Here is a 25,594-nt window from a genome sequence, read left to right as displayed (position 1 = left end):
GTATCTAATAAAATAAAAAATAGTCTTTCAGTGTCGCTCAGTGATTGAGTGCCCCTGAATTCAGTCCCCAGTACCCCACCCCCTCCAAGGGAGAAAAAAAAATGGTTTGTGGGACTGGCATGGTGGTGCATACTTGTAGTCCCAGTGGCTCTGGACACATGAAGCAGTGGGATTGCAAGTTCAAAGCCAGCCTCAGCAATTTAATAAAGCCTCAAGTAACTTATTAAGACCATGCCTCAAAATAAGGAGTGACTGAGCTTTTAATTTTTATTTTATTTTGACTTGGTGGTTAAGTGCCCCCCAGGAGGGGGGAGAAACACAAAACAAGTTACATCGGGCTGGGGATGTGGCTCAAGCCATAGCGCTCTCCCCTGGCATGTGTTCCGCCCGGGTTCAATCCTCAGCACCACATACAAAGATGTTGTGTCCGCCGATAACTAAAAAATAAATATTAAAAAATTCTCTCTAAAAAAAACCAAGTTACATCATTGGGAACTTTAAAGACAGCTAACTAACAGTTGACTTATACGTTTCTACTCATTATTTTACAGCATCTTAAATACTCTCTCAGGTCTAATTCTAACATTGCTGTTAGCATAGCTTATTTACAAACACTCAGCTTTGGCAAGGTGTAGAGATGCACACCTGTAACTGGATGCTGAAGCAGAAGGATGGCAAGTTTTAGGACAGTCTCAGCAATGTAGACCCTGTATCAAAACATAATAAAGACTGATTAAGTGGTTATGTGGTGAAACAATCCTGGGTTCAATCTATGGTACCATTTAAATTATAAAAGAAAAAATAGCCATCTTTGTTTTTTTTTATAGTTGGAAAATATACTGATTTTCCATGCTAGAATTCCATCTATACTGTGAGGTCATGTCAGTATTTTTGGTAGAGAGCCTTGAGAATAGAACAAATTAAAACACCTTTCTTCCCCTATCCCCAAAAGATTATGGGCCATTAATTGACTCTGAAGAGGCCAGAAGGGAGATTTTGTTGATAATGCAGTAAGGGATCCATTGGAGGCCCAGTACAAGGAATAGGCCCAGAGAGGTAAAGAGTAATATGAAAGTAGTATGAGAAAGAATCCCAAAAGGAATAATGGCAAAAATAAGAGCTGAAGTATGTAAAGACAGTTTAACCCAGATGATAATGTTGTAAGAGGTCAGAGAGATTCCTTAATACTAATAAAATGAAAAAAGATCAAACATATGGGAATATTATTCTTTTAAAATTTCTGACTCACTGCTGCCCTCTAGTGATGTTATTTTTAAAATTCTCATAAGAAATGAAGAGAAACGGTGTTTATACATAGCATGTCGGGCTTGTAGAGTTGTATAGCTTTTAAGTTGCACGGTTTTTTGTTTTGGGATACCAGGGATTGAACTTCAGGGCATTTATCCTATCCATCAGGGTTTCACTGAGTTACTTAGCCCACGCCTTTCCTAAGGCTGGCTTTGATCCTCTTGTTTTAGCCTGCTGGGATTACACAGTGTGCACCACTGTGCAAAGCTTAGTTGCAGGTTTTAAGAGATAGGAATGCATGAAATTATATAGGAAGGTTTTGAATTTCTTAATCTGAAGCAAGTTGTATGGTTCTACTGTGGAAAAGCCATCTTTAATCTCCACACATAGACCATTGTATGTCATTAGCTATATGGTTAGGTGACTAGAGGACTACTTGAAAATAACTTGTATCTGCCTGTACAGTGTATGTACTTAACAGGAAAAAGAGCCTGTGGTTTGATAACCTGCTATATTACTAATTTATCCCTGCAACTCTTTTTGCCATTAAAGGTCTAACTCTAGTGTTCCAAAAAGGCAAAGGGGTTGAAGATTTGACCAATTTTAAATTGGTTTTTTTTTTTTTTTTTGGCCCTGATTCTAGGAAATGGAGGACTTTAATAATGTATGTTTCTGGTCCATTTGAACCTTTTTTCATAAACCTAGATGTTGGAAACTGCCATCGCTTTTCCCTGCAGAGTTTACTTAAGATTTTGTTTGAACTTAAGAGAAGTACATTTGTTATAAACATTGCAAAAATTTTATAGGTGTCAGTCCAAGATGGATTTGCCTCTCTAAGAGGGCAAAGAGGAATGATAGCAGCTCAAAATATTAATATGAGTATTTGGAAATAAATTGGTAGGTTTGCTTGCATTTCATCCACAAGTGGAATTTGGGGTGGACAGGTCTTTAGATTTCGGCTTAGATGGAAATAGAGACAAATTTCCATATATCTAAGAATGTCCATATTTATATCTTCATAGTGTCAGTAATATTGTTGCTTGTATTTCTTCACTACAAATTATATTAAGTAGATAAACATTGTATAGACACAGACTCTTGGTGTAAAAGGAAGTAAAAGTACCTTTTTTTCTTTTGTACCTGGGATAGAATCCAGGGTTTTGTTACTCTAGGTTTTTTAATTCTGTGAGTTTTTGGTTTCACTTTTGGATGGACACAATACCTTGAACTAATTATTTTTATGTGGTGCTGAGGATTGAACCCAGTGCCTCTCTCTTACTAGGCAAGTGCTCTGATTCACAACCCCAACCCTTAATTCTGTGAATTTTTCATTGTGTATATCTTATATTTTTCAGAACTGAGTTTAAATAAGAATGAACTTAACCTGATATAAGCTGCGCTAAAGGATCTTATTTTGTTGAACTTATAAAAAAACCAGTGTGTGTCGTACATATACCTCTTTTCCCAGTGAGGCGAAAGCAGGATGATGCTTCAGCAACTTAGCAAGGTTAACCAACATAGTGAGCCTATCTTAAAATAAAAAATGAAAGGGCTGGGGATGTGACACATTGGTTAAGTGCTCCTGGTTTTTATCCCTGGTACCACAAAAAAAAATGTATATAATTAATACTTCATTAATCAAGCATTATGGAAACATATTAATGTTTCTGATTTTTTTTTTTTTTTTTTTTGGTACAAGCGATTAAACCAAGGGATTCTTAACCAGTGACCCACATCCTTAGCCCTTTTGATATGTTATATAGAGACAGGGTCTTACTAAGGTGCTTAAGGTTTGCTACCTCGCTGAGGCTGGCTTTGAGGTCACAATCTTCCTGTCTCAGCCTCCTGACCTGCTGGGATTACAAGCATGAACCACCGTGCCTGACATGTTTATGATTTTCAAAAAGTGGAATAAGGGGCTGGAGTTGTGGCTGAAGTGGTAGCACGCTCCCCTAGCATGCGTGAGGCACTGGATTCGATTCTCAGCACCATATAAAAATAAAATAAAGATAGTGTCCACCTAAAACTAAAAAATAAATGTTAAAAAAGTGGAATAAACTAGAGTATATAAACTATGGATCATAAACTAGACATTATTCTCCATCATGATCCTATGAAAAAATACTTCATGTAGAGTCGCATCACTTTAAAAAAATGTTTTATTTTCCCCCTGGGGGAAGAGTTTATGCTCATAGGTTTAGAGGTCTTAGTCCATTGATGGTCTACTTTATTGCTCTGTTCTTGAGGTGAGGCAGAACATGGCAGAAGGCTGAAAGGAAACCTCAGGATGTGACAATCAAGAAGCTGAAAAGAACTTTCATTTTTTATTAAACAATTGAATTTTACTTAATGATCATAGAGATAGTCTAATTTGATTCTTAAGTGGGAAAAGGATATTTAAGTCTCAAACTACATTAGAGGAAAAAGATGATCTAGAGATACAGACATTGTCAAAAGTATTTATGTGGTTTTTAACAAATAAATTAAGACTGGAATTGTTACTAACTAATATGACTGAGTTTTTTTGTTCTTGTTCTGGGGTGAGCCACATCCCCAGCCCCTTTTTGTGTATTGTATTAGAGACAGGTTCTCCCTCAGTTATTTAGGGCCCCACTTGCTGAGGTTGACTTTAATTCTATCAGCCTGCCGCCGCCTCCAAGCCACTGGGATTACAGGTATACGTTGTTAATTGATTTTTCCCATCAACGAAATTTGAAGTTATTGATTTATGGGAATTTAGAAAAAATATGTGAAAATTGAAAGCATAGGTTTTTTGTTGTACCAGTACTGGAGATCACCCCTGGGTCTTGTGTAAAGATTAATCATAAACAAGATCATTAAAAGACATTGGCGTTTTTCTTTTCTGAGCACAAAATTCTTACATAATTTCTGTGTCTTGTCATTTATCATTGCTTTTTTTCCCTGTGTTAATATTTGATTTGGACATTTGACTATAATTCCTGCATCATTCAAAATTATTTGTAGATTATATTTTAAAGATAACAGTTACCCCAGAATCAGAAAAAAATGCATGTGAGATATATCCAGTTACCACAGATCTTGTGATTCTTGTTTCCTCTTAGAAAATTACAGATCAGATTATCTGGGTTTTTGCACAGATAAATTTTAAGGTAACAGATGGAAGGAGAAAACTTCTGGAAAAAGCCTTAAAGGGTATATTGAATTTCTTTTATTGGAAAATTGGATGTTGCCTAGTAATATCATGTTTTGATGACAGTTGTTTTAAATGGAAGCTGTTACCGTCAAAGAATAGTGATTAGGTTTTTTGTTGTTTTTGTATTGGAGAGTTGATCCAAGGAAGCTTTATAACTGAGTTACATTCCCGGCCATTTTTTAATTTTTCATTTTGAAACAGTCTCATTAAATTCCTGAGTAACTCAGAATTTGCATTCCTCCTGAATTGTGGTTACAGTTGTGAACTACTATAAAAGGTAGTGAGTTCTTTAATTCTGGAATGGGTTAAGTGGATATGGGCACATTGGATGTTTTTTATAGAGACTTAAGATCAAGTATCTACAGAATTTTCTTTCTTTTTTCAGTACTGGTGATTGAACTAAGGCACACTTGACAACTGAGCTGCATCCCCAGCCCTGTTTTGTATTTTATTAGAGATAGTGTCTCACTGCATTGCTTAGAACCTTGCTATTGTTGAGGCTGACTTAGAACTTGTGATCCTCCTGGCTCAGCCACTGGAGCAGGTGGGATTATAGGTCTGTGCCACCAAGCCAGGCTATCCTTCAGAATTTTTATTGAAGTGCCTAGTTCATACACATTATTGGCATAGGAAAGACTCTTGCCAGTTTTAATTGCTTAAGAGCTGTCCATCAACTTTTGGTTTGGCTACCTTAATTGCTTTTTTGTGGAGATTAAGGTAGATTAGTCTATGCTGTTGGTGCTGTATCTAGAGTGGTGTTGATGATCTTTGGCTTTCCAGGGTCTCCAATTGTATTATATCAGATGTAGGATGAAGTTTCACCTGTGATCATGTGGTAATTTGAACACCTTTAGTTAATCACTCTTCAATAAAATTTTTAAATGATACCATTAGAATGTAAGCTCCGGGGACAGTATTTGGTACCATGGTATATCATCCATGAGAACTGGTTTTTCAAGATTGACTTGAGGATTGGATGGTTATCAAATAGAAGACTCTGTTCCTTTCTATGATTTGAGATTCTTCAGAATGTTTCAAAAGGATGAAAGGGTAATAAATTAATCTTATGGTATTCTTGAAACCTTGTTAAAGACTGGAGCTTATTAGAGGAGGAAGGGGCAGCTGACTTAAAATATAAAAGACACTGTGAAATAAAGGTTTGCACTTAAAAAGCATTTCAGTGGAGTTATAGAAGAATTGATCCTTTAACATCTATTTTTATAGGTTTTAAATAATCTGAGAACAGTTGTATTCTTTGGCTTAGTTCCTCTGGTTCTCTTTTGTTTATGACATCTTCCCCAGTTTTATCATCATCACCATCGATTTTAATTATTAAATGCCTGACCTCATTCAAGCTTATCGTATAAAATTTAGTTTAGGGTCATTATGAGTTGATTGCTATGTATTATCACATGATAAATCTAGAGGGAATGAATTATTTATTGCCTTTTGTATAAAAAGACTAACTTCTGCCTAAGTTTCCACATTGCTATAGCTAAAGAATGGTTTGTGGTGGAATCTGAAATTTTGTCTATTAGGGGTAATGAATGAGACTTAGTAAAAGCAATGTGTAAGAAATTAGAGTTACTGATGGCTAAGACTTCTCATAAATGAGAATGATAACTTCAGAATTCTGTAGTGAACATAGGAATTCTAATTTGTTTAAGGACTATTTAAATTACAGAAGGATTCAATGGAATTTGAAGAGGGTTATGTTGACAGTATTCTGTGAGGAGGATTCCTCCTTCACACCTTAGATATGATAACTAGAGCTCTTCGAATAACCTGGAGCAGAAGTTTTTATTTTTAAGGATATATTGAAGGGCACTAGTCCATGAATAATAATATACTTGATGCTATCAGAATCCTTTAAGTTGACCAGTAACTCTTGGTATTCACAGTGATAGTACTGAGAATATTTTTTCAGGGAATATTGTTTTTAGCCATTTTTTCACCTGAAAATTTTTTTTCCCTTACAGTTCTCCCGCCTTTGTGAGGAACCTTATCAAACACAATGGCTAGCAACGTTACCAACAAGACAGATCCACGCTCCATGAACTCCCGTGTATTCATTGGGAATCTCAACACTCTGGTGGTCAAGAAGTCTGATGTGGAAGCAATCTTCTCCAAGTATGGAAAAATTGTGGGCTGCTCTGTCCATAAGGGCTTTGCCTTCGTCCAGTATGTTAATGAGAGAAATGCTCGGGCTGCTGTAGCAGGAGAGGATGGCAGAATGATTGCTGGCCAGGTTTTAGGTAAGGTCTGGATTGAATTTTTTTTTTCATGGATATTATGGAAGCCAGAATTTTTCTACTTTTTGTTTTTCTTTACCTCTCTATAAAGTTGAATCTAGTACACTCTTTGGATATTGTGACATAACTTCAACCTAATAAAAATATTCTCTTTATATGTATAATGGTTTAAAAAGGTTTTTGTAATTTTGAGGTAGAACCCAGACCACCTTAAGGTGGAAGTCTTTATTGGTCTGGTAATAACATTTTATATGGAAATGTTATTTAAATGACCATATTCTATTCCTCATATAGATTGGAAGTCACAGAAGAGCGTAATGGATGGCTTCAGGATATCTTGTTAATTATAGACTGCTTTAGCTTTGAAGTTTGTGAGTTAAAATGTAGATACATCTTATGTCTATTCTTAAATGAGGTTGATTGTATTGAGTTACGCTCAATAAAAAAGGTACACTGTAGTTATTGGGAAAAAGTTTGTTAGAATCATTTTTTCTACATTCATAAGAATCCACGAAGTGTATGCCTTTTTTACCTCTAAAATGGATTGTGGTAAAAATGAACTTTAATGAGTTCTGCAAAAAAGTCATAAAATGAGCTGGGTGTGGCGGCACATGTTTATTATCCCCAAGACCTGACAGCATGAGGCAGGAGGATCACAAGTTCAAGGTCAGCCTCAGCAACTCAAAGACCTCAAAATAAAGTTTCAAAAAAGAATTATAGTTTTAGTTCAGTGGTAAAGTTCCACTGGGTTCAAGCCCTAGTAATAAACAAAAGTCTTGATATGAACATTACATCATTTATGTTGAAATTTTTTTTAAATAAGTGATGATAGATATTTCTAACCAAATGTAATCCAAACTGACATCATAGGTAACAATTCATAAGAATTCCATCCACACTGATTTTTTTTCCCCTTTATTTCCTCAAAGATAAATTATTTTATTTATTTTTTACTGTACCAGTAATTGAACCCATGGTCATTGTATCATTGAACTACACCACAACCCCTGGATTTTTCATTTGGACACTGGATCTTGCTGAGTTGTTAAGACGATCCTTGAACTTACTATAGATGAGACACAGAATACCTTTATTTTATTTAGAGTTTTTTAAAAAAATTTTTAATTTAAATTTTTTTATGTGGTGCTGGGGATTGAACTCAGTGTCTCATGCATGCTAGCAGCCACAATTCCAGCCCTGTCCTTAAACCTTAAATCCTCCTATCTCAATCTCCCAAGTAGCTGTAATCACAGATGGACACCTCTTTGCACTGCTTTCAAACTTCACTCTCTGTCTGTGTAAGAAATTGATTAGGTACCTTTTAAAAAGATTTTCCTTTTCTTCCCATGCATATGAAGTCTTAAATTCAGTGTTAATATTCAATAGCACATCTGAATGTAGTCTTAACATTATAATCAGCAGCACATCTGAATATAGTCTTAACTACATTTCAGATATCAGTAGGCCAATAAAGGTTAGTGGCTTATTTTACTAGGCCACTAACTTTACTTGGAAGTAAGGTTCAATTTATATTGATTAATTTGCTGACTACTTGACTATTTCATGAATAGTATTATGATTATTTACATCTTATGTATCAGGTACATTAGCATGGTCGTCCCATTTCTTAGTATATGTTAAGAATCTTGTGGGTTTAAGCTCTATAGATCCCCATTCATTATATAGCTTCCCAACAATTTTTATCTTGTGATCCTGCATTGATGGTCATTGATTGGATATTTCAGTAGGGATCCAAAACATGGGTTTTCTAAGTCTGCATACAGTAATTTCCCTTAAATAAATTCCTTCTGCAAATACCAGATAAATCTTTGTTTTAAATCCTGGTCTCTCACATTCTGATATGTGGAACAAATATTTTTGCAGACTCTAAGTACATTGCATTTATTATCACTATGAATATATATGTTTTAAAACTGATGGTTTAGTTTGTTACAGAATTTTTTTAGATCCCATCAACTGTTTATTAAAAACCTCTCTTGTAATGTTGCATAACATGCTTGCTTTAGTGAGTACAATAAACTCCGTTCTCTTTTACTTGAGATTGGAACACTTGCTCCTTTTCATGTAAAGACTTAAAAACTAAAGCTCCATATCCTAGGTATATTTTGTTTCATTTCTTCAGGCCAGTTTAGTAAGGCATACAGAGGCATTTTCATGAAAAGAAAATATGTAGGAACATTGGGTGACAGAAGGTAGTCCAGTGTGTGTTTTTTATCATCTACTTATGAGAATATTTTATAGAAGTATTCAGCTCATCTTATTTGCAAAAAGAAGTAAAAATTTAACTTTGGATGAGAGTGTCACACTTATGTTAATTTTTTGTGATTTGACATTTTATCTCTTGTTAGTCACACATTCTAGTAGATTTATTAGAAGAGTTGAGTTTTGAAGTTGGAATTGAGGGTAGAGATTGCCAAATATATACTTAGGTGATGTTGGGATAATAATTTTGGTGTATAGAACAGTATAACTACTGAAAGGTTGAGTTGTAGCCTTTTATGTACCTTTTCTATATGAGAAGAGAAGTTTGAGACAATGTTTTGATTGATTGTATTTCAAAAACTTAGTTTGTGGATTCTTTAATATCCAGAGTTGTCATTAAGGTTTTTCTTTTTGTTTTTGTGTGTTTCAGATATTAATCTGGCTGCAGAGCCAAAAGTGAACAGAGGAAAGGCAGGTGTGAAACGATCTGCAGCGGAGATGTACGGGTCAGTACCAGAACACCCTTCTCCGTCCCCTCTACTCAGGTCCGGAACTTTATTATTTATAACTGCATTGTGTCCATCAATGGGCATCTTCTCTATCTGTTTTCTGGATGTGGGGAGGGTTTAATGTAATGTGTTTTATTAGTATAAAAGTAATTCTTTAGTAATTGTTTATTTTGTGTTAATGTACTTCATTTTGCCCATTTCCTAGAGAATTATTATGAATCCTGACTTGTTTGCAATTAAAGAGTATTTTTGTATTCATAGAATGAATTAAAATCTGTCGTTGTTTAGAGGGGCTGGGGATGTGGCTCAAGTGGTAGCGTGCTCGCCTGGCATGCGTGCGGCCCTGGTTCGATCCTCAGCACCACATACAAACAAAGATGTTGTCCGCTGAAAACCAAAAAATAAATATTAAGAAGTTCTCTCTCTTTAAAAAAAAAAAAAAAAAGAGTTGTTTAGATTCTTAGAAGCTTGGAAATATTAAAGGGGAAATAGTGATATAAGTTTTATTTATTATTGTAATGATCCGTTTTCTTGTTTTAGCTGATAATGTTATATGTTAGCATTACTGATTTGGCCATTGCATGTGCAGTGGTCTAAAATGTTTAGAATTTAGTGATTCATTGTTTGAATGATTTATAATTATTCCATGATAATTTTTAAAATCTGTATGTTATGATTTGTTTGGCATGTTTTTCCCCCATCTGCTGTAGTGAAGTAATTTCAACAGCTCCAAATTAACTTTCCTCGGTATTTATTTTTCAGCTCCTCTTTTGACTTGGACTATGACTTTCAACGTGATTATTATGACAGGTATGTTCAAGGTCTATTTTTTAGTACACTTTTTGTTGACATAATGAATATTGGTAGAGAGTCATAACTGTTGATTCCAAAGAATCAGCATAGTTAGGGTTTCAAAGCAAAATTATAAAGTGCTTTTTAAAAAATACTTTTGAAAAATCCAAAAGTCTGCTTTGAACATGAACTAATGTAAAATAAAGTGAGCAGGAGGTCAAGAATGAATAGTTTAAATTGCTATAGAAGTTAAAATATTTTTGTGTGTAGTATAAAATATTTTTGTGTGTAGTATAAGACAAGATTGGTACTGTAATGATTAAAAGTTCTTTTTGTGCTTTTAGAACATGATTAATGTTTGTTGGAGAAATGACATTTGAAGAATTGGTTTACTTAATGGTTTAAATGTAGATATACAGTATTTTATTTGTTTATTTAGGTAAATGGTCTACCACTGAGCCACCTCCCCAGTTCCTATGAATGGCTTTTAATGATGAATTTTTTCCTTTTTCTCAGTAACCTTTATAAAAACAAAAAGTTCAGGATTTAGAATTAGTATAGAACTTTTCTGACAGGGAGTGAATTAATATGCTAAAAAATGTGGCCACATTGACATTTAACTCACTATCTTTTAATAACTGTAGTATATAGAAAGAAATGATGTATACTCTATACTACTAGTTTTTTCACTTCAGAATGCCAGTGTTCCAAACATTAAGCAGGCATGGTAGCTCCTTTATAATACCATCTCCTTGGTAGGCTGAGAGAGACAGGAGGCTTGAGAGTTCACTGCCAGTCATGGTAACTTAGTGAGACATGACTCATAATAAGAAACAATAACGGACTCGGGCAGAACCCCCATAGGATCAAGTGAAAATGTCCATGTTCGTAAAATACCACACATTATATTATATTATAATATCAGAAGGATAAGGTGGGGAAAATAGTTGTGTTTCATTTTTCCCTAAGTTCTTGAATTTATTTATATATGTTCAGTGCTAAGAATTGAACCCAGGGTCTCACAGATAGACAAGTGCTCTGTCAAATCTATTTATTTTTATGTGGTGCTGAGGTTTGAACCCAGTGCCTAACCCATGCAAGGCAAGCGTTCTACCACTGAGCTGTAGTCCCAGTCCCAGCCCAGTTAAAACCTATATTTTGAAAACCAGTTTTCTTATGTGAATTCCTGAGAAAATTCAGAACTTACCATGACTTTGTAGTTGATAGAATATATTTGGACATTTCTTTGCTACTTAAAATTTGAGCCTTGTATGGTAGGGGCATACGTGGTTTATTTGTGATCAGGGTCAGATGATGGAGGAAGATGAAGAGTTCCAGGCCAGCCTTATCAGCTTAGACCCTATCTGAAAATAAAAGGGCTTAAAAAAAAAAAAAGCCACACCCATAATTGAAGTCACTCTTTTAAGTGACTTGCAGGCATTGAAACCTATGAATTATTTTGAAGCAGCCACATTTAATGCTTATGATAATCACTTCGTTTCCCAAATATTCATACATACCTTTAAGGGATCCTTATCACCCTGCTTTTAAGTAGACTCTAAGGTGCTGCGTTTTGCCTTTTTTTTTAAAGCTTCACAACATGTTGTTCAGTTATGGCTGGCAGTAACACAAGAATAAGGAATGTGACTGGGCTTGTGGCTCAATGGTAGTACTGGGTTCAATCCCCAGCACCACATAAACAAACTACATAAAACAAAATAAAGCTGTTGTGTCCATCTACAACTGAAAAAATTAAAAACTCAAAAAAGAATTAGGAAATGAATTTATTTCTTGGAGTATTACACTGTGTCTATGTCATGGAGGTTTTTAAGAAATAAAATTTAATTAATAAAAAGTAGAGACAGACTGCAGAGAGTAGTTTAGAAATTACGTATGCAGAGTTAGTTTTAGATTTCTTAAAATTGCTGTTAGTCTTAATGATTGATGGTTCTACTCTTCAGTTTTTCAAATATCTTTAATATATTCTCAGCTTCGTACTTTAATATTCTTCCATTTTAACTTCAGCCAACAGGAAAAAGTTTTTGATGACTGATGTAGCCACTGGGTGTAATATTTGATTGCCCTGAATTATTGAGCTTTGTAATGGGGAAGTAAACATGTTCATTCATTATTTTTTGATAACCATGCATTTGTGAGTTAATTGGGGAATTCAGCTAATGTTTTATAATGTAGATGTGTAAATGGAAGAGTGTTCCCTTACTCTGGTATGTGAAATATTCAGTAGATGAAGTGCTTATTTGAGAATTAAGGTGTAGGATCTCAGAAATATTTGGCTCCATAGGAATTGGTAGGGAATCTAATCCTTAGAGAAATGTAAATCATTCTGAAGATGCTTTTATTTATTTACATATTTTTTAGTGGGGGTTTGAACTCTTGTATTATTTTTAGACAGGTCTTACAAAGTTAGGGGCTCACTAACTTGACCCACGCTATCCTGATACTTGTATTCTTATTACCTTGGCCTCCCAAGTTGCTGGGAAATCAGGTGTGTGAATTCAGGTCTTTGATATGTTAGTAGTTAAATTTGAACCCTGGGTTCTATCAAAAAATATAATATGGAACATTTTACTTTCTAAAATACACATCAAATATGTGTAAATGAGAATAGTGTAATGAGTTGCCACATAATGTCATCCAGTACCTGATTAGTTTTCTATCAGTTGATTGTATTATTCTTTCTTGTGTATTTCCTGAGAATTGGTAGATCAGATTAGATTTAGGGTTTTTTTTTCTCTCTCCATTGGTATACTTGGGAGAGGATGCGTAATACTTTGTGCTTTAATCACCAATGGCCTACTTTTTTGAGAGGAACTATAAGAATGTTAAGTATTTTGCATGGGGGAAACTTCTGTTTTACCAATTAGAAAGTAGATAGTTATAACATTGCATTTTGTTTAGGGAATTCATGATTTGTGGTTTGGTGTTTTTGTGACTTTTGAGTGAGTGATCAAGTACTCAAACTCTAAATCATTTAACTTGGGGGTGTAATAAATATTCAAAAACTTAAATATCTTTGAGTCATAGTACTAGGCATGTAGTTCTTTAAGAACTCTTATCTAGCATGTCTCCAACCCTGAATTCAGTCCTCAGAATTTTAAAAAATGTGAGTCATTTATATTCGTAATGTGCTGTTTTATGAGAAGGAGATTATTCAATACAGTGATGCATTCAATACCCTTACATGTTTCAGTGCAGTAGGGTACAGATTTTTGTTATTACCTATTTTACCCTTTATCATCTTATAGTGTAGTGATGATATATTCCAATGTTTCTTATTACGAAGTTTTCATTTTTCATTTGTCATGACACTGTTTCTTAAATTACTTCAGTAACTTATTTAGCATGCAATTGCATAAAGTTCTTAGATGCATAATTTGCCAGTGTATGGCAAATTACTGTTTTAGACTTGTTGCTCACTATATCATGCATAGTTCATTATTCTCTATAGTTTTGTTACTCGCTGGGCTGGGGTTGTGACTCTGAGGTAGAGTGCTTGCCTACCATGAGTGAGGTCCTGATTTGTACAGTCCTCAGCACCACATATAAATAAAATTTGAAAAAAATAAGATTTGTTACTCCCTATAGATTTGTTACCTAATATTTTTCTGTTACTTATAAGAGCCTAAAGTAGCTTTGAACTTTGACATATGTATTGATGTCTTACCTGTAAGTTAAATATAGATATATCTATATGTAGATGTATATAAATTTTTATCTAAAGGTGACCTGTATGCCTGTAATCCCAGCAATTTAGGAAGCTGAAGCAGAAGGATTGCAAGTTCAAGACCAGCCTCAGAATCTCAGTGTTGCACTAAATAACTTAGGAAGACCCCTTCTCAGAAAATACAAAGGGTGGGAATGTCTCTAGTGTAATTCCTTCTACCAGTATGTTTGGCAGAATGGTAAACAACAGGATAGGCTGTGTGTTGATTATTTGAAAATAAAAAAAAATTAGAAAAGTATTTGAAAATGAAAAACTGTACTTACTGCTGTGAAACTTTGTTCTTTTTTTGTTCTTTGTTCTTTTAATTTAATGACCAGTGTCATTAAATTGGCTTTTTAGTCATTTCCATTAATTCACTTTAAAAATTATTTCTCAAAGAGTATTAGACATCATTCCAGTAGTGTTTGCAATAAAAGTATGTTTTGTGTCCCCAACTTTATTTAGTATACAGTAAACTTCTGAGTTATAAACTTCCAAATGATGAAAGAAACCTTAACTAAAAATGAGATTTAACAGCTCAATTATGTGCAAAGTTATTCTGATTCTTTTTCTCTTGGCGAACTTGGTGAAACCAGGAATTATGATGCGTTAGTAGGTTTGAGAAAGGGATGTCTAGTATGATATCTGAGAACATGGCAAACAAACCTCGTAAGCAAAAGATCTGGCTCAATGATTTTGGTTTTCAGTACTTTTATTATAAAGTACAGCAAATATTGCACATGGCACTTAATAATGTATGCCTAGAATGTTTAACTCTTTCATGGGTGTTTTGGAGAGTTGTTATTCCTCCATGTCTAATCAGGTATGCCATCACATAATTAATAGAAAGATGAACTACACCAAGAATTCACAGTTTTCCCAGGCATGGTCATCCACTATATACCTGGAGTTCCATTGTCTAGGAAGCTGAGGCAGGAAGATTGTAAATTTTTTTTTTTTTAAGAGAGTGGGGGGAAAGAGAGAAAGAGAGAGAATTTTTTTAATATTTATTTTTTTTAGTTCTCGGTTTTTTGTTTGTACGTGGTGCTGAGGATCGAACCCAGGCCGCACGCATGCCAGGCGAGCGCGCTACCGCTTGAGCCACATCCCCAGCCCCGGAAGATTGTAGTGAGACCCTGTCTCAAATTTAAAGGAGAATGTGGTTTTTTGTGGTTAAATGCCCTTTGGTTCAGTAATCAGAACCAAAAGAAAAAAGTAGAAAAAAGAATTCACAGGGTTGGGTGCAGCCCAATGGTAAAGTGCAGTAGGCTCTGGGTTTTATTCTCCAACACCACATACAGCAAATCGTATATTATACTTCAAAGAAAGAGCTAAGAAATGAATAGGAGCTGCCATTTATTTTGTGCACAATTTTCCATAGATAAATTGTTTTCCCCAATGACTAGAAACCTTCCCTATTTCAGCTTGTGGAGCTTTGCTAGGGTATGTTCAAATATATGGGTATATTTGAAGTATTTTGAGTTTTTATGCTGAGAATGGAAGAGGACAGGTCTGTGAATTGAAGGAGTAGTTAAGGGATCAGTCAAGCTACCTTTTCAAAAAAGAAAGTTGACATGTCAAGGTGTTATAGGAATTGACATCTTAGAAATAATACCATAGTCAGAAAAATGAAACTTAGAGAAAATGGTTAAGTAGGTAAGTTTTTTAAATGTTAGATGGAGAGAAGGTAGAGAAGATATCCTGTGTGTGTAAATCCTAAGCATCTCACTATTGTTTGTGAATTCAAAGGCTCTTGACTTGTTTCCCAGCCCTATTTTTTGTTTGCTTTAAATTTGTGATTCTCCTACCTCAGCCTCCAAAGCTGCTGAGATTACAGGCATATGCCACTCACTGCACCCTGCCTGAAGTATAGTGTTCTTGATTTGATTGACCAGGTTAAAGATAACAATACTAAGTGCTTGTAGGGACAGAATAATCAAAAAGCTAAGGTTTTTATTTTACGACTAGGTGACAGTTTATGTAGGTAAAGGATACATGAAGGAGGTGAAGAATTGTTCCAATATTTGGGGAAAAAAATAGGTTTTACTCTATAAGACCTTTCCAGTAAAGAGTATTGGTTGCCAGCAGAGAAAATGAATTGATGAAAGTTGAAAATGCAAGATATGAGACTGAAAACATCATATCTCCCCACATCTCCCATTCTGGCGATTGACCACTGGGCTGCTTTACAATTGAACCAAATCCTCAGGTCTTTTGAATTTTTTAAAAATTTGAGAAAGGGTATTGCTAAGATGCCCCATGCTCCCCTCAAAATTGTGATCCACTAGCCTCAGCCTCCTGAGTAGCTGAGGTTAGGATTGCAGGCCTACACCACTTTGCCTGACATTTTTTTTTTCTCTTCAGAAATATTTAAAAAAAATATTTCTAGTTATACATGGACACAGTACATGGATTACCCCAGTGCCCCACATGTGCTAAGGAAGCACTCTACCACTGAGCCGCAATCCTCAGCCCTCTTTGGTTTTTGTTTTTGTTTGATACCAGGTCTCAATCACTGAGGCTAGGTTTGTTCTTGTGATCCTCCTGTCCTAGTTTCCCAAGCCCCTGGGATTACAGGGATCTGCGATAGTGCCTGGCTATGCCTGGCATATTTAAGAAATAAGTAATATTTGAACCTCTAGTCTCTTCTAGACACACAAAGGTCAACAGCGAATATGGGTGGAACAAGAATCAAAAAAATATATTTATATATTTATTCATCCCAGATACAATATCTTGTTTTGCTCCTCTTTCATTATTATGATATGTATTCTTGTGCAATATGGGACTTGAATAATGGTGGTTATATCTGTATAACGGGCACCTTTATTTAATTTGTCAAGTTTTGAGAAAGTGGGGTGACTTTGGATTGGCATGAGGAGTGAGTTGGGGGAAATTATTATAATTAGTTTTCTTCTATTGGTTGTCTGCTTCATTCTTTGTTAGTTTTTTTTACTATGTATTATTTTTTGGTATGGAGGATTAAACCCAGGAATGCTCTACCACTGAGCTATATCCCTCACCCTTTTTTTTTTGTTTGTTTCTAGAAAACTTTTATTTTATTTTATTTTTTTTATTCAAAACATTACAAAGATTTCAGAATCACATCGGTTACACATCCACATTTTTACATAATACCATAATAGTAACTGTTGTATTCTGCTACCTTTCCTATCCTCTACTATCCCCCCTCCCCTCCCCTCCCATCTTCTCTCTCTACCCCATCTACTGTAATTCATTTCTCTTCTTATTTTTTTCCCATTCGCCTCACAAACTCATATGTAATTTTGCATAACAATGAGGGTCTCCTTTCATTTCCAAGCAATTTCCCTTTTCTCTCCCTTTCCCTCCCACTTCATGACTCTGCTTAATGTTAATCTTTTCCTCCTGCTCTTCCTCCCTGCTCTGTTCTTGGTTGCTCTCATTATATCGTAGAAGACATTTGGCATTTGTTTTTTAGGGATTGGCTAGCTTCACTTAGCATAATCTGCTCTAGTGCCATCCATTTCCCTGCAAATTCCATGGTTTTGTCATTTCTTAGTGCTACGTAGTACTCCATTGTGTATAAATGCCACATTTTTTTTATCCATGCATCTATTGAGGGGCATCGGGGTTGGTTCCACAGTCTAGCTATTGTGAATTGTGCTGCTATGAACATCGATGTGGCAGTATCCCTGTAGTACGCTCTTTTGAGGTCTTCAGGGAATAGTCCGAGAAGGGCAATAGCTGGGTCAAATGGTGGTTCCATTCCCAGCTTTCCCAGGAATCTCCATACTGCTTTCCAAATTGGCCTCACCATTTTGCAGTCCCACCAGCAATGTACAAGAGTACCCTTTTCCCCACATCCTCGCCAGCACTTGTTATTGTTCGACTTCATACTTGCTGCCAATCTTACTGGAGTGAGATGGTATCTTAGGGTGGTTTTGATTTGCATTTCTCTGACTGCTAGAGATGGTGAGCATTTTTTCATGTACTTGTTGATTGATTGTATGTCCTCCTGAGAAGTTTCTGTTCAGGTCTTTGGCCCATTTGTTGATTGGGTTATTTGTTTTCTTATTGTTTAATTTTTTGAGTTCTTTGTATACTCTGGATATTAGGGCTCTATCTGAAGTGTGAGGAGTAAAAATTTGTTCCCATGATGTAGGCTCCCTATTTACCTCTCTTATTGTTTCTCTTGCTGAGAAAAAACTTTTTAGTTTAAGTAAGTCCCATTTGTTGATTCTTGTTTTTAACTCTTGTGCTATGGGTGTCCTATTAAGGAATTTGGAGCCCGACCCCACAATATGTAGATCGGAGCCAACCTTTTCATCTATCAGACGCATAGTCTCTGATTTGATATCAAGGTCCTTGATCCATTTTGAGTTAACTTTTGTGCATGGCGAGAGGAGGGGATTCAGTTTCATTTTATTGCATATGGATTTCCAGTTTTCCCAGCACCATTTGTTGAAGATGCTATCCTTCCTCCATTGCATGCTTTTAGCCCCTTTATCGAATATAAGATAGTTGTAATTTTGTGGATTGGTTTCTGTGTCCTCTATTCTATACCATTTGTCCACCCGCCTGTTTTGGTACCAGTACCATGCTGTTTTTGTTACTATTGCTTTGTAGTACAGTTTGAAATCTGGTATCGCTACACCTCCTGATTCACACTTCCTGCTTAGAATTGCTTTTGCTATTCTGGGTCTTTTATTTTTCCATATGAATTTCATGATTGCTTTATCTATTTCTACAAGAAATGCCGTTGGGATTTTGATTGGCCCTCACCCTTTTTAATAGTAGATAAGCTTGGTCTTAAACCAGCAATCCATTTGAGGGCAAAAGCCTTCCAAGTTGCTCAGATTACAAGTATGTACCACCATTTCTGGCTCGGTTGGTTTTCTTGGGTGAACCTCAATATTAGTATGTTTAAGTAGTAACTTATGTGCCTAAGAGGATTTTATTTATTTTTAATATTTAGTATAAGTAGTTGGACACAATACTTTTTTTTTTCAAAGAGAGAGGGAGAGACAGAGAATTTTCAGTATTTATTTTTTAGTTTTCGGCGGACACAACATCTTTGTTTGTATGTATGTGGTGCTGAGGTTTGAACCTGGTCCGCACGCATGCCAGGCGAGCGCGCTACCGCTTGAGCCACATCCCCAGCCCATACCGCTTGAGCCACATCCCCAGCCCATACCGCTTGAGCCACATCCCCAGCCTTACAATACTTTTTTATGTGGTTCTAAGGATCGAACCCAGGTCCTTTCACATGCTAGCCCACAACTGCTGAGCCACAATCCCAGCCCCCCCCCCAAGAGAATTTCAGATGCTGACATACGTATTAATAGTATTGGTACACTTTGTATGCCTATTATTATTGGACTTCGATTTTTGATACTAATGCTCTTTACTATTCAGTTTTTAGGTAGCTTCCTTTTTTTATTTTGTCATATACTCCTTTTCTGTATGTGATATATTTCTTTGGAGTCTTTTGAATCTGGATGAGACACTACCATGACTCTCAGTTGTTTGAGTGACATACTTATCTAATTCCATGAAAGCCTTTATTTTATTTTATTTTATTTGGCACTGGGGATAATGCTTAACCACTGGCCCTCATCCCTAGCTGTTTTTGTTTTGAGACACGGTCTCACTAAGATCCTGAATGTGGCTTCAAACTTCTTCAATCTTCCTTCTTCAGCCTCTCCTGAGTTGCTGGGATTTCGGTTGTGTGTTGCCACACCTGGCTTTTGTTACTTTTTCCCCCCTCTTAAGTTAGCTTTTTTGAGATAAGACATATACTACATACCTTAAAAATACATGGTTTGTTTAAATATATTTAATTGTTCATATAATGCCAAGACCTAACATTTTGTCATTCCCCTGATGATCCTTGTGTGAGTCCTTGTTCCTCTCCTATTCTTAGGCCTAAATAAACCACTAATTCATAGGTGTGCTTATTTTGGCCTTTGGTATAGAAAGGATAATATATGTCTTGTGGTAGGCTTATTTCCACCTTAGAGGAAAAAAAAACATTTTGGTGTTAATCCTTGGTGTATCATTTATGAGTAGACTGCATTCCTTTTATTTGTTCCTGAAGTTCATTGTATGAATAATACCATTTTGTTTGTCCAGATTTATTACTTACTGGGCATTGGGTTGTTTCCTGAGTTGCGAACCATTCTATATGGCTCAGTTGCTGAGATTACAGGCACCATGTTGCTTCAGCTAATGATACAGTTTTCATTTTATGTCCTTATTCCAATTTATGTTCACAATATTTCCAAATCCCATTCACTTCTCCTTTTTCCCCCCTTTTTCTTTTTGGTGCTGGGAATTGAATCCAGAAGCCCTTTTTCGCTGAAGTACATTGCCAACTGTGTGTGTGTGTCTGTGTGTACGTGTGTGCGTGTGTATTATGCGCGCGCGCGCATGGCAAGCATTCTACCAACTGAGCTATGTTCCCCTCCCAGCTATTTTTTCTTTTTTAAAGAAAGAGTGAGAGAGGAGAGAGAGGGAGAGAATTTTAATATTTATTTTTTAGTAAATCTTTTAATGGCATTCTTTTTTTTTAGAAAAAAAAGCCTTTTTTTTCTAACTTATTTCACCATCTTTCTTTGTCATGAGAGGAGTTGTATTACTATCAGTTTGTATTAAGAACTTAAGAACAAGTATTCTACTTTGTAAGAATTTTGGTTTTGTTTCAGAGAATAAATTATAGATTAATGGGTTACCTTTTGAGATTATAAGCAGTAGATGATTATCTGGACATAAAAAACAAAGAGTACGGGTGGGATGGTGGTTCAATGCAGAGTGCTCGACCAGTACGTGTGAGTCACTGGGTTCAATCCTCATCACCACATAAAAATGAATGAACAAAATGTTTTTAAAAAAATAGCACTTTTATCCATTATGATTTTCTATAAAAATGTAAATATTCTATATGTAGTACATGTCTAATACTCAATTACTTAATTAGTTAAATTGGATTCAGTGAGTTGAGTCAGTTAAAGTGATAGATTAAAGCCTGGACTTTGAGTATGAAATTAAATAATTCAGATTGCGTATTCATTTATTCATTCATTTGCTTTTGCTGGGGATCTAAAAAGGACCTGTGCATGCTAGGCAAACTACCATTTTGCTATAAGTTTTAAAGCAAAGCTTATAAGCAATATTGAAAGTATTAAGGAAACAAGTGTTATTTTGCAAGGAAAGGGGAAAAAAGTAGGTAGCGCTATTAATGTGTGGAATTATAGTGTTTTTATTAAATCTTTATTAGAGTATAGAAGTAGAAAGCACAAAACACTTATCTGTAGAAATGTGCCTTTATGGTTTCCGTACAGCAAATGTGACATGTTAGCTGTACTCAGTCACTTTCATCATAGGCACAAGATTTTAATAAATGGCTTTAATGGCATTCTGGTTTTTAGTATGTTAACATATACCGCCTTTTTCAGCTTCTCTCAGGGAGAAGACTTCAATAGTCTTCATTCATCAAGTTAGAAAATAGTTCTGCTAACATTCCAGCTATATATAGTGTTGAGTTTGTCATCTTTTGTTCATTGCACAGTTTGTGCTAAATTTTTCTAGAAGACTGTTTAGAACTAATGTCCCTTATTTACTCAACACATATTGCTATGGTCTCCGAGGATTCAGAAGTTAAATCATATAGAGCATGTTAACACATTTTAGGTCCCAATGATAGTGGAAAAATTTCGAGCAGAGCAATAAAAGGTTCTTCAAAATATTTTTACAAGCCAGGAATTGTGGTACAGTCCTTTAATGCCAGGGGCTTGGAATGTTGAGGCAGGAGTTCAAAGCCAGCATCAGCAACTTGGGCTCTACACAAGAGGTCTATACTAGAGACTCTGTCTCTAAAATACATTTGTAAATAAAAGACTGGGAGGCTGGGGGTATAGCTCATGTGTGCACTTGCCTTGCACAAATGAGGAACTGGGTTCGATCCTCAGTACTACATAGAAATAAATAAATAAAATATTTTGTCCATCTACAACTAAAAAATATTTTTTAAAAGAATGGGTTGTGACTCAGTTGATGAGTACCCTTTTAAATCCCCAGTGCACATACAAAAACATATCTTGTTTTACAAGATCACTCTTATTATAGATAATAAATGACTAGTAGAATTAATCCAGGCGCAAGAGGACATTTTTGGTGGGACACAAGTTGGTAGTAATAGGAATGGAAAAAAGTAGTTGGATATTGAAGTTAGTGCTGACATTTGTATATACCTCTTTTTTTTTAATTTTTGTAATTCTAGATATTCAGCATGCCTTTATTTTTATGTGTTTATTTTTATTTGGTGCTAAGGATCAAACTCAGTGCCTCACACATGGTAGGCAAGTGCTCTGCTGCAGAGCTACAGCCTTAGCCCTATACCTAATTTTTGAGAGTTGAGAAATCAGGAGAAGTAGGATGATGGCAATGGAAATGTAAGATTTAATCTCCTTTTTAAACATCCATTTGTAGATACGTTTAATAGGCAGTTTGGGTTTTTTGTTTGTTTTTTAAATCAAGTCCATGAGTGATCTGTTTAGATTGTAATTGGATGAGTAGAGATAGCAGTAAACTTTTTGGGGGCGGAGCAGGGGAGGTACCAGGAATTGAGCCACATCCCCAATCCTATCTTGCGTTTTATTTAGAGATGGTCTCACTGAGTTGCTTAGTTTCTCAGTTTTGCTGAGGCTGCCTTTGAACTAGTGATCCTCCTGATTCACCAGTTTTCCGTGGACACAGCATCTTTATTTTTATGTGGTGTTGAGGATCAAACCCAGCACCCAGGTGAGTGCGCTACCTCTTGAGCCACATCCCCAGCGGGAGTATGTCTTTTAATGACATTGAAAATGTGAAGGAATAAGTTGATTTAAGAATTCCTCAAAGAGGATATGTGTACTGGCACATGCTTCTAGGCCCAGTGGCTCAGAAAACTGCAGAAGGATCTCTATTTTGAGGCCCTAAACAACTTAATGAGACCCTGTCTCTAAATAAAAAGGGCTGGTGATGTAGTACCTCTTGGGTAAAACCCAGTACAAAAAGCAAAAAAAAAAGATGAATGAAAAATGGTGAAGGGGACTAATAAACAGGAAGTATTGTGGAAAGTATGTGAAAATATCTTCAGAGTAGAGGCACCAATTGTGTCACAAATTCTGTTGATAGTGCAGTAATATGCTTTGGTGGTAGTGGCAGAAACTGAGATTTGAATTTTTAATGGGAAAGTATAAATTGGAAACCAGATGGAAAACCAGGGATTGAACCCAAAGATTCTTTACCACTGAATTACAACCCCAGAAGTTAGTTTTTTCTTTTTCTTTTTCTTTTGTCCAGCACCTAGGTAAGATGCAGAGGCTGCCATGCCCCCCCCCCCTTTTAACCATTTTTTTTTAAAATTTTTATGTGGTGCTGAGGGTTGAACCCAGGTCCTCGCATGTTTGAGGCAAGCATTTTACCACTGAGCATTTTACCATAAGCCCCAAAGAGGCTGGCTTGGAACATGTGATCCTCTTGCTGGAGCCTGGGGAGCAGCTGGGATCCCAGGCATGTGCTACGCCACCAGCCCTATAATTTTGAAATAAAATTTGGTGCATAGGATTGATAATCATAACCATCAAAAAATTACGATAGAAATCATTCTAAATCTCCCCCAAATTAGCTAATTATGCCCCCTTGTAGTCACCCTGTCACCCCAGTGTAATGTGGCAAATAGATATTTGCTGATAGATTATTTTAATGGATTTTATCCTTAAGGAGAAAAGTGTATTCTGCTGGTTTGAATTCATAAAATAGCAATATAGGAAAGAATGGAATGTATACCTGGGGTTGAACCCCGGGGCACTTAACTACTAAGCCAGGTGGGATTTCCCCCCCTCCCCATTTCTTAAGTATATATTTTGAGACAAGGTCTCCCTAATTTTCACCTTTTTATAAAATAAATATCATCTCAGGCCTGGTGGCAAATGCCTGTAATCCCATCAGCTCTGGACACTGAGGTAGGATAATCATAATTCAGTCTGGCTAGCTTGGTGAAACGCTCAAATATGGCCTTGGATGCAGCTCAGTGTGCAAGTCTTTTGAGTTCAGTTTTCCAATACCACAATAAATAAGAAAAATAAAATGGAACTAAGATACAGTTTAAAATACATATTTTGGGGAAGGGGTTCTTAGTCCCAAATGGAAGTATAATTTTTTTATTTTTGTGGGGTGGGGACTTCAATTCCGGGTTCTTCAATCACTGAGACTCATCCCCAGTCAGCTCTTTTTTAATTCTCTGAGACAAGGTCTCCCTAAGTGGCTCAGCCTGGCTTTGAATTTGTTGTTGTTCAGCTTTATCCTCCCAAATGGTTGGTATAGATATACCAGTGGAATTGTGTTTTTAGAACATTGTGAGGTACCAATAACCTAGGCTAGGAAATACTGTCACCATTGAGGAAAGCTTAGTGTATGAAAACAAAACTAGAGGGTGTGTGTTCATTTTTTTTTGAGAGTGGGTTCTGGGGATTGAACTGGGTCACCAAGCCTCATCCCTAGCACTATTTTGTATTTTAGAGACTGGATCTCACGCAGTTGTTCCTGGACATTGCTGAGGCTGGCTTTGAGCCGCTGATATTACAAGCATAGGTCACCATACCTGACTGTGTTTTCCCTTCTCACCACAGTCTTGTTTGACAAATTATCTAGGAGTCAATAAAAACCCTCAGTTTGCTTTTGTCTTAGAATGTTTTCAAGTGAATTTTTAAATTGTCTTGCCTTGAATCATTTAGTTTTTTGTTTACACACCTTTTCAAAGAGTCCATTGGAACAAGTCACTATTTTTTTTTCTTGGGTGGTTATTTATTGTCACCATGTAGTCTACACATACATATTTTGATTCTTTAACACCTACATGGTAATGGTTTTTTTTTTTTTTTTACATGGACACCCATTTTTTGTTTACTTAAGACACTGGCTTTGAACTTGCCATCCTCCCGCCTCAGCCTCCTGAGCCATGGGATTACAGATGTACACTAGTGTGCACCCCCACCTGCCTCCTTTAATGTTAAGAATTTTCCTTAAAGATTGTTACTACTCTGGAAACCAGTATGGAGATTGCTCAGAAAACTTGTAATAGAACCACAATTTGACCTAGCTATTCCATTCCTCCTCATATACCCAAAGGACTTAAAATCAGCATACTATAGAGAGACTGCCACATCAATTTATATAGTAGCTCAATTCACAGTAGCTGAACTATATTGTACTAGCCTAAGTGTTCTTCAAGAGATGAATGGATAATAGAAATGTTGTATGTATATATAATGTAATATTATTTAGCCATAAAGAGAAAATGAAGTTATTGCTTTTACCAGTATATGCTTGCATCTGGAGACTATTATACTAAGTGAAATAAACTAATGTCCAAAAACCAAAGGCCAAATGTTCTGATATGAGGATGTAAACTCACAAGAGTGGAGGGAGGGTAGAGAAGAGTAGATGTACATTTTATTATTTACAAAGGGGAATGGTGGTAAGGGGGGGAATGCAAATAGGAAAGATAATAAAATGAATCAGACACTACTTTCCTATGTTCATATAGGAATACATGACCAATAGAATTCTCATCATGTACAGCCACAATGGAATATTGTATTCCCTGTATGTATAATGTGTCACAATATATTGTTATGTATGACTAAAA

The 25,594-nt window shown here is 35.8% G+C and overlaps 1 protein-coding gene across 9 annotated transcripts in view; it reads left to right on the top strand.

Moving 5' to 3' along the window:
* The window catches only part of Hnrnpc (heterogeneous nuclear ribonucleoprotein C), a 61,381-nt gene that overhangs the window by 22,203 nt on the left and 13,584 nt on the right, over positions 1–25,594 (top strand). For 7 of the 9 annotated variants that reach the window (XM_076849963.2, XM_076849959.2, XM_076849961.2 and 4 more), the window contains 3 exons: positions 6,403–6,678; positions 9,329–9,443; positions 10,170–10,217. In XM_076849963.2, the coding sequence (XP_076706078.1) occupies positions 6,438–6,678; positions 9,329–9,443; positions 10,170–10,217 (404 nt within the window). In that variant the 5' untranslated portion in view covers positions 6,403–6,437. The remainder of the gene's footprint in view (positions 1–6,402; positions 6,679–9,328; positions 9,444–10,169; positions 10,218–25,594) is intronic. The other 2 variants (XM_077109136.1, XM_077109135.1) reach the window with 1 other exon arrangement.

This window comes from Callospermophilus lateralis, chromosome 3 (genome assembly GCF_048772815.1).
Source record: "Callospermophilus lateralis isolate mCalLat2 chromosome 3, mCalLat2.hap1, whole genome shotgun sequence".
Classification (NCBI taxonomy): Eukaryota; Metazoa; Chordata; class Mammalia; order Rodentia; family Sciuridae; genus Callospermophilus; species Callospermophilus lateralis.
Note: the sequence above shows the minus strand (reverse complement) of the source record. Positions and strands in the feature narration are given on the sequence as shown.